The sequence below is a fragment of the Emydura macquarii genome, unplaced genomic scaffold (genome assembly GCF_026122565.2).
Source record: "Emydura macquarii macquarii isolate MOO-44397 ecotype Brisbane River unplaced genomic scaffold, CSIRO-AGI_Emac_v2 contig_2473, whole genome shotgun sequence".
Lineage (NCBI taxonomy): Eukaryota > Metazoa > Chordata > Testudines > Chelidae > Emydura > Emydura macquarii.
Window position 1 is genome coordinate 21,809,220 of NW_027132610.1, and position 10,389 is coordinate 21,819,608.

The 10,389-nt window shown below is 42.6% G+C and overlaps 1 protein-coding gene across 1 annotated transcript in view; it reads left to right on the forward strand.

Annotated features, from left to right (window-relative positions):
* SIAH3 (siah E3 ubiquitin protein ligase family member 3) overlaps nt 1-10,185 on the forward strand; it is a 60,645-nt gene extending 50,460 nt beyond the window's left edge. Inside the window, exon 2 of the mRNA XM_067562761.1 lies at nt 9,200-10,185. Within this exon, the coding sequence (XP_067418862.1) occupies nt 9,200-9,793 (594 nt within the window). The 3' untranslated portion in view covers nt 9,794-10,185. The remainder of the gene's footprint in view (nt 1-9,199) is intronic.
* Nucleotides 10,186-10,389: the final 204 nt, after the last annotated feature.

A 10,389-nucleotide genomic window follows, 5' to 3' on the forward strand; every position in this document is an offset into this window, starting at 1 on the left:
CTGTGCGCTGAATGAGGCAGAGGTCCTCTGGAAAAATGTGATCATGTAATTGAAGACTGTTATATCAAATTGCATATGGACAAGGAGGCCAAATAAAGGTTGCATGGGGAATCTTCATTCTGCATTTCCTAACTTTTGAGTGCTTGGCTTTGCAAGCTTGATAACATTCTTTTAACATAGTTTTTGGGTGTAACGTGTTGTGTTTTTAAAAAGCAAACTGAAAAAACAGATGTGATGACATCTTGACATCAGACTAGATCATCATCTGAGTTGGAACCTTTATATCCACCACACAGACCTCTGCCACTTGAGCTAATTGATAATGGTCGTAAGTTGTCATCTTGAATCTGGACCAGAACAAGACAGGGGATGAGACATTTTATCAGTGGGTTTCACAGATATTTGCTGGAAGGAGAGGAATGGTGATATTCAGGAATCTTGGATTTCACTCTAGGCACTGTAGGAGAGTGTTCTCTAGTGGGCACAGGCTATTTTGCCCAGTCCTCCCACAGTTAACCCTTTCTGTCCCAATTCCCTCCAATCGGTCCTTTTACAATCCTGTCTTTTCCCTGCCCCTGACTCTTCATTCCAACTTCCATTCTCTTCATCTAGTCAGTCCCAGTTTTCCATTCCAGTCCAGTCTCCTTATCCAACCACTCCCTGTTCTCCTTTCCTGGCTCATCAGACAATCTGTCATGCCCCCCATCAACATTCCTTGACCTCACTGGGCTCCCAGTCCCCTCCTTGGGCTTCTCATCCACTCTCAGCATCCCCATCCCAGTCTCTTTGTCCAGCCAGTCCCAGTTCTCCCCTTGCATCCTGACTTCTTGTCATACCTCTGTTTCCTCCCCCGCCCACCTTTGTACCACTATGCCAGGGGTCCCAGTTCCATTCTCTTTGCCTAACCATTCCCAGTTTTTGAAGGCCTCTGTCCCAGTCTCCTTCGTAGCTTTGGAGACTGGGGGTCTTGAACACTAGTCCACAGAGCCCTTGAATACTAGTAACTTCTGACCTGCCACCTCTTGGTAGTCCATCGCTGATGAAGATTATGATATTGTCACAATTCTCATCTATGGCTACGCATATGACTCTGAAGTCCGAACCCTGATGCATAGAGTCAGCTGCACTGAGGGCATGAGAAGTCCGTATTCTTGATGTTTAATGATGCAGCTCTGTGGCACTTTTCATGTGCAGACTGGAGATGATTTTCTTGATCCCACTCAAACCTGTTACATGATGATCTTGTCAGAGACCGTCAGTAAGTTCTGTACTGAGCCACTTGATTGAGTTCTTTGAGATTGATGCCAGCCCACTGAAGACTACTCTTTAGGTTATCTTAGAAGTGCTTATACGGACAACCCTTTCTTTTGCCCTGCCTCAGCTCCCCATGCAAGCTCTGTTTTGAGTGGCAGTGATCTTCCATTCCGATGACATGTCCTGTCCACTTAAGTTGCGCTCTCAATAGCATTTCCTCAATGCTGGCTATGTTGCTTTCTCAAGGACTTTAATATTGGTCACTCTGTCCTGCCAAAGAATGCTCCTGTTGAATAGAGGGAGCACATGTGAAATTGCTCAAGCTGTTGAAGGTGCTGTCTGTAAAAAGTCCATGTCTCAGAGTCATACAAGAGAGATGTTAGAACCACTGCACTGTAGATCTTATATTTGGTGAAGAGACGAATGTTGGGTTGGTTAAGGACTTTTGTTTGGAGTCAGTCAAGGGCCCGGATAGCGTTACTGATTCTGGAGGCAATTTCCTTATCAAGGGAACCGTCACTCGAAATGGTGCTGCCCAAATACTTGAACTGATCCACATTTTTCAGCTATATGTCTTGGATGAAGATGGTTGATACTGGGGCATTGAAATGAGGTGCTGGTTGGAACAAGACCTTTGTCTTACTGAGTCTGACAGTGAGGCCAGAGAGCTGGAATACTTCAGAAAACCTGCCAACAATGACCTGAATGTCATCAAGTTTATGGGAATATCTTTGGCATAGTCCATATTTGCATAATGCTGAACTTCTGCAGCTTTCCTCTCCTAGTCCTCTCCTGACCTGCTACCTAGTAACCTCCTAATGGTTGCCAGAACTAGAAACTGAGCTCTGACTGAGGACTGTAGGATCTGATTGGCAGAATTCTGAGGGTCCTGATTGGTTCCCTGCTTCTATTTAAACCGAACACAGGAACAGGAATTTGCCCATGCAACTGGATTTCCCCTGCTGAGGACTGCTTTCTTTGTACTACCTGCTCCTGCTGCCATAGGCGGCAAGTTATATGGGCCCGTGGTGCCCGGGCTCCACCAACATTGAGGATGGTGGGCCCAGCTCCACTAATATTTCTGTGGTGCTCCTATTTGTAAACTAGGACGGCGTGGAAGTGCAGAGTGCAGCGGCCCCAGCGCCCAGGACAGCCCGGCCGTTCTGCTGCCTTCCCTCTCCCCCGACACACTCAGCAGCTGGCCAGGAGCCGCTCCGGCACTGATCCCAACCCCAAGCTGTGTGGTGCAGTGGTGGCTACTGCCCCCTCCTGGCTCTCTCCCACAGGGGCCCAGCGCCCTGACCAGGAGCTGCTCCCGGCCCCAAGCAGCACCATGCGACGGCAGCTCCCCCCTCCCAGCCCCGCTCCTCTCCCACATGATGTGGGCCCAGCACCCTGGCCAGAGCACCACCAAAAATTATAAGACCCTGGCACCCATGCCTGCTGCCTGACTCTGATATCTGATCTCCTGATAACCTGACGTGCCTGCCTGCCTCCTGGTTTGCCCTCTGGCCTGTCTTGGACTCTGATCTCCTGGTACCAGACCTGACCTGGCTCCCAAACACCCGCTTTGACCATGTAGGTCAGACTGCCCATATCCCGGTCATGACACCTAGCCAGTTCCACTGTCCCCTAGTTCCTAGTCCCAGTCTCCCCCAAATTCCAGTCCCAATCTTCCCCTTTGGCTTCTTGTTCCAATCTACACGGCCCACACCCCCACCTCTGGATCTTGTCCAATCTGGATCTTGTCCACTCTTCATTCAAATCAGGCAGCTTCCTCCGCAAACTGCCTGGTCTCAAGGGTGGGGTAGGAGGAGGTGAGTATTGATGGGACATTGAGAGCAGAGGAGGGACAGGCTCCCTGTTCTTAGTACTGGTGCTCAGCCCCCATCAGTTCCACTGCAATGCAGTGCTGCATTTGGAGGGAGAGTCCTACTAAGCCCTGGGCTGGTGCATGTTCAGTGTGATGGAATCTTTGGGGAATTTATCTGTTCAAGTCTCTTCTGAGCACGTGCAAATTTGATTTTTTGTTTTTTCAGATTTAGCAAAATGTGGGCGGAATTTCACAGGAATAGCAAAAGGCACCTCCCTGAAGCAAAGGCTACCCTCCTACCAAATTTCAAGGCCCTACTCCAAAGCATGGAGGGGGTGGACCTTTTGTTGTTCGGGGGGGGGAGCTCCATCTACTATCTCCAGATGTAAATAGGCTTATACTTTTCACCAGTGCTACATTCCCATGAAAAAAAAAGGTTTTGTGGAAAGTGTATTTATTATGGAAGCTTAATAACTTTGTGGTATATTCTTGTTGAAGTTTAAGAACTGGTATATCTGCCATTTTTATATTGTAGCTATTTAGCCTCAGTAAATATGGTTTTAATAATTAACTGGTATTTAATTAAACACTAAAAGTGACTTTTTAACTCCTTGACTGATCCTGAATGTCCCACATTCCATGTTTCAGGCAGAACGCACATTCTGAGCTCCACTGGGATGTATCAAGAACAACCTGTGTTTCATTGATATTAAATGATTCACCAGTATAGCTGATAGAGTGGAGGACAAGAAGCAAATCAGTTACATTTAATCAAATCCTTATTTGATATACTTTGTTTAAAGTGTGGCCCTCAGATTATACAAATGAACATCAAAACTCCCTGAGGGAGAAAATCCAGACATTATGGACTTTTGAACTAGAAATCATTTGTAAACTGGGAAGAAATACATGAGTAATGTGTGCTTTGTGCCATAGATGAGGTGTGCAGGAGCTGGGGAGTCTAACTGGGAGAACATGGGAGTCTAATTCAAAGAGGACTTTATCTACCTTAACTGACACATATGGGAGCGACGGTCTACCAAGCCTGCTGTAATTCAGCACAAAAGTTCAAGCACTGGAGGAAACAAGTCATTGTTTGTGTTCATAAAAGGAAAAGTGTCTGCTTACCGCCTGCATTACATGTAAAATTCCAGCTTATCAAGGTGCGTTGGGCTGTCAGCCAGAATTTTCACACAAAAAATCATAGAAATGTAGGGCTGCAAGGGACCTCGAGGGACCTACTATCCTTGTAGTTAGAAAGATTTTCCTAATATATAACCTAAATCTGTCTTGCTGCAGATTAAACCTATTATTTCTTGTCCTACCTTTAGTGTCATGGAGAACAATTGATCATTGTCCTCTTTATAACAGCTCTTAACGTATTTAAACATATAAAGTCCCACCTCAGTCTTCTCTTCTCAAAATTACACATTCTCAGTTTTTTATTTTAATGTTTCCTCATAGGTCAGATTTTCTAAACCTCTGATAATTTTTGTTGCTCTCTAGACACCCTCAAATTTGTCCACATCTTTCTTTAAGCGACGTTCCCAAAACTAGACACAATACTCCAGCTGAGGCCTCACCACTGCTGAGGAGAGTAGGACAATCACTTCCCGTGTCTTGCATACATTACTCCTGTTAGTGCACCCCGGATCAATATAAACCAAATGTGCAACTGCATCACATTTTGGCTCATGTTCAGTTTGTGATCAACTATGACTCCAGATCCTTTTCAGTGGTACTGCTGCCTAGCCAGTTATTTCCCCTTTTGTAGTTGTGCATTTTGATTTTTCCTTCCTAAGTGTAGTACATTGCACTTGTCTTTACTGAATTTCATCTTGTTGACTTCAGACCAATTCTCCAATTGGTCAAAGTCATTTTGAGTTCTAATCCTGTCCTCCAAAGTGCTTGCAACCCCACCTAGCTTGGGGTCATTACCATATTTTTCCACTTCATTATACAAGTCATTCATGAAAATGTTGATTACTACCAGACCTAGGAGAGACCCTTGTGGGACCCCATTAGATACGCCCTCCCAGTCTGGCAGTGAACCATTGATAATTACTCTTGGAGTATGGTCTTTCAGCCAGTTGTGCACCCACCTTATAGTAATTTCATCTAGACCACATTTCCCTAGTTTGTGTATGAGAAAGTCATATAAGCCTGTGTCAACAGCCTTGCTAAAAATCAAGAAAAATCACATCTATGGCCAAAATAGCGCTATAGAAGAAGTACAGTCTTCTGGGAAGGGCAGGGACTCCTGGGTTTTATCTTCAGCTCTGCCACTGATTTTCTGAGTGAGTATCTAAAATACACAGATTATTATTTATATTCCAGTAGTACTAATAGGCCCTAACTAAGACTGGGGCCACATTGTGTTAGGGGATATACATGCTTTGGAGATAATCTCTGCTTCAAAGAACTTGCCATCTATCTAGTCCAGCCAGACAAATGGTGGAAAAAAGGAAAGATTCTTATCCCTGTTTTACAGCTGGAGAACAGGGTCACAGAGAGATTCAATGATTTGCCCAGGTTCAAACAGAAAATGTACGAAAAAGCCAGGAACTCAACCTGGATCTTCTGAATCCTAACAACAAGCCCAAACTTCCTCTCTCTTGTTTTGTAATTCAGCTGAGTTTGCTGAATTTATAAATATTTGTATTATAAATATGCCTTTTGCCAAACGGATCAGTTAGGCATTGCACTTTATTGTTTTTAAAGAGAACCACAGTCCTGCAAGTCATACTGTGAAAAAAAAAAAATGTCAGAAGGAACATATTTGAGTGGGTCCACGTGGAAAAATGTTCAGAAGTATTCATCTGAATACTTAAACTAATTCACAATTGTTGTGTTCATGCCTCTTTTGTGTTTTATGGTGCAATTCATGCCTGGGCAGAGAGCCAGCAAAAGGCCCACGCACTACTTAAATCTCAAGGGTTTTAGGAGATATTTTAGCAAATTTGTTTTCTGGCAGGCATGGTCAGTGAGACCATGAATTTTAAACAAATCCTACAAAATATTGGCAAAAGTGAATTTTGAATTCATGCATGTAAGAATTCATACCAGAAACTCAATGTCAAGCATTGCTGTTATCCTGTCAGAGAATAGACACATACCATGTGACCTTTGTGTAATCAACCTATTTTGAAGTTCAAGTATTTCATACTAATCTGACCTGAAAGAAGATACCAACCTGAAATTCTTCACTGAAATGATTCAACAAATCCTTTCTAGTAGTGAATTTGAGAAATTCACAATTTGTTCATGGAAAATTCACAAAACTAGGAAGAGGTAAAATTCAATTAATACATTATTCATTACAAAATATTTACCAAGCTCCTGATCCACTAAAGAATGATTGTCATAGCATGATATTTGCAGAGACATCTCTTTTTTTTTTACCTTGTCTAAGATGCAGATAGATGAGCTACCATTACACATCATGCTAGTGTAACGTATCAAATTAGGAGAATGCATTTTAAATTCAATTACACCCTCAATGGAAATGGTTTCTCTGACTCTGGTAATCTTTGTAGAGGAATTATACACAGTTAATAAAGCTTTACATTTCAAAACCTAATTTTGAATGTTATTCCAGAGGTTAATTTAAGATCCATCTTCCAAAATGGAAGTTAAATAAAACTGATAGAAGGTTGGAATTTGTTGAGAGGTTTATCAGCATGCGAGTAAGAGTTCATTAGTTTTAATTAGTATAATCACTAATGTTGCATTAACAGTTTGAGCGAAAGTACTTGCTCACACACATTGTATTAGATGGGGAGATTAGAATTCATTTTATAAAGCTATTAGCATTTCAGAGATTTTAAAAAGGGTCTTTTATGATCTGCTGTTGCAAAATAATCTTGTTCACCAAAAGATGGTTTAAATTAACCATAACTTTCATCCAAATAGGAAGAAGGAAGAAATGCAGGATAAAGTGTGAACCCGTCATGTCCAGTTCTGAAGGGGTAGCCGTGTTAGTCTGTATACAGCAAAAACAACAAGAGTCCTATAGCACCTTAAAAACTAACAAATTTCTGTGGGCATAAGCTTTCATGGGCTGCAACCCACTTCATCACTTCGCCACTCTCATTGTTTTTGTCATCTCTAGCATTCCCTCTGTGATAAACAGGCAGCTAAAGGTAGACACCTTGATTAGTTTATAATTATGTACTTTATTTTTCAGACAATGTTGGTTATTTTTCAGTCTTTGGTTCAAAATCTTGTTGGAAGTTTTAAGTTCTTGGATTTTAACACAACAAACTACATAAAAAAGGAGAAGAATGAAAAAAGAACACAGCATAATAATTAGGAGTAATAATTCTCCAAAGCAAGTACTAGATGGTTCACTACGTGTTTAAATGGTCCATTATTCTTTGCATCAAATGTCAGAGAAAGTAGAAATGTATCTACTTGATGTACAGGGTTTCAGTGAGTACCACCTATTACACAGCAGCACACTTAACACCGCTCTTTGCCCACTGTAGCTTTAGATAAAAATTTAATTGCCTGAAAAGCCTGAACTCTGCAATCATGCCTTCCGAGTGAATATTGACCATTTAAGTAGTGGGACAATTTACTTGAGTGAAAGGACACCCACCAGAATGTCTGGGATGACAAAGTCCAAGTGATGTGGAAATAATTGTTAAAGTAAGAATTTCTGAATGTTTTCTCTCCTGGTTCAGTGTTTGTAATGTTAACAAAGGGCACCCAGACAAAAACAGGACAACCCAAAACTGGTAATAGATCTATCCACCATGTCATTGGAGCAGATTTAGATCTGCTCAAGCCTGTGCAAACTGGAAGGAGATTTCAGTCCAGAATGTGGGGCAGGGTGGGACAGTTAGGTCTCAGCATCTTGACATTCATAAACAAACGTCACATGGCCTGATAAATTCCCAGTCATACTAGAGACATAATAAGGAGAGGGTTGGGTGATAGATGTTCTGATACATACTGTTGTTTCCTACGTCAGGTGAACTGTGTTAAAATGAACAGTATTGCTGGACAAAGTGTTAAAACATTACATCACCACATTCATTTCAGCACATGGTTTGTTCTGCAGCAGCATGCTCACTTCTCTGAGTGCATGGGCACCTCCTATGGCTGAAATTGGGGAAAGAGACTTGGGTCTCCAGTAGTCAACTATCCCTAGTGTTGAGCAACCTTTGATGGGTTGAATGTCCTCTGCATTCTTCTCCCTCTGTCACTCACAAAATCCTGTTCTGAGGAGGTGTTGGCGAGGCCCATCAGAGCAGTGGATCTCAGAGTTAGCAACCCTTTGAGATGTATGAGACAGTTTACATCACCCAGAGCTGTTGTTTCAGGATGCATGCAGACTGAGGCAGAGATCACTGTATCAGGTAAACTCAAAAACTGACATTGAGTGTTTCTTCACACCCATGAGGATAGAAACTTACATTTTTTGTAATCAACGCTGAAATTCTGACATAATCACAGGACTCCAGAGCTGCTGGCTCTGTGCATGTGCTATTGTGTGGCTGCCTTAATTTCTCATGTGTCTACCTTTTGATATATGCGGATGAGAATGCATGATTTAGGCACAAAGTATTTTTAGTCATAAAGAAAAATACTGAGGCCATCAGACACAATTAACATTGATTTTTGGTTCACAAATTATGGGTGTTATAAAACATGTTATTTCAGGAAAAGTTGTCCATGTTTGCCAGAGTGTCTCATTAAAGGGTAATAAAGCTATAAATATTGCATTTCCCTGTTTGGAGCTCTAAGAGCCATAACTGCATAAAATGCCCCATGCTTCCCTTGGTTTTTTTTAAATAATACAGATTTGTTTCCCTTGAACTAATGCAATTGCTTTTTAAAACACATACATCACTTTCATTTAAGATGATTTATTGTAGTCCTGTTGGTTTATCTTTTCCCCTGAAGAACGAGACAGCTACTGGCACTTTTTGCTGTCTGTACAAGTCCACATCTTGTTCATGGTGGGTCTGTCTGATCTCAGAGGTGCTGAGTTCCTTCAGCTTCCATTGATGTCAATGGGATTTGCAGGTGCTCAGCTCCTCAGACCAGGCCCTGTAAGTATGTTCCAAGTAAGTGCCCAGAATGGTATCCCCGGCTTCCATCATGTTTTTTCTTTTCTTCTTGCAGTATGTATCAAACAGGCATGCAGTCGGTCAGACCTCCACGGAGCAAGGCAGCCTTCACTCCCACCATCCCCAGGAGGCAGTGCATGACCCACAACTAATTCCTTGCACATGCCCTCTGTTTTCTTGTCAATGGGAAGGCCATTTAGAAGTGGTGGTATCGCATCTGAGACAGACGCATCGGATCAACATCCTTCACGGGGCAGAGATTGTTTTCCTGGCCACAGACATGCACCTTCCTGCACCAATGGATTGGATAATAATGCATTCTTGCCTTGGCCACCAATTTTTGCTTGTGCTCAGGAAGCAGGAGAAATACGAAGGCCACCCCCAGTTCTTTGCCACCATGATGCTGATCGGCACCCCCACACAAGCTGATAACTTCACCTACAGGCTTGAGCTCAACAGGAATCAGAGGCGCCTGAAGTGGGAAGCCACGCCAAGATCAGTACTGGAGTGTGTTGACTCTGTCATATCAGACGGCGATTGCCTTGTCCTTAACACCTCACTGGCCCAGCTCTTCTCCGATAATGGAAGCCTGGCTATAGGAATTGCAATAACTGCGAGCAAAGTTCATGCTGCTGAAACAGAAATGTAAAGAAGAAAACACTGTGCTTCAGCAGCTTGAGAAAGCCAGAACTCATAGACTTTTTTGGGGGGTCTCAGGTCTTTTGTGGTATTTAGTATTTGTCCACAGTGGGCAGTATGTAAACATCCTGGAATTAAGGCCTTTATGTAATGTATTCGCTGTTTTGTTAATACAATTTTATGACACATTTTAAAGGCGATAATCAGGTTGTTGTCTCCATCAAAATAAGTCACTGCATCTCTTGAGCGGAGACTGCCAGTGTGGAAACCACCAGCAAGGTGACTTGTAGAATCCTTGGTTTGGATACGCCATACAAATGCATTTCCGTTAGTGTCTGCCTAATAATTGGGTACTAATGAAGCTTTCTATTCCTGGTAGTAAGGTGAAATGTATCACATGGAACAGAGGTCTGTGCTTTTCCCATTTGTGAGTGTCACTCATTAGCAATTTCATAGGAAGTGGGGAACTGCAATTAGTTTGCTTTAAATGGAGCAAATTGTAGCTGTGCAAAACTTTAAGGCACCACTCAAGGAGATGGTAAGCTCCAGCATGCAATGATCCATCTGACCTCCGCAGATGGTCTGCATAGAACATTGCATTATATG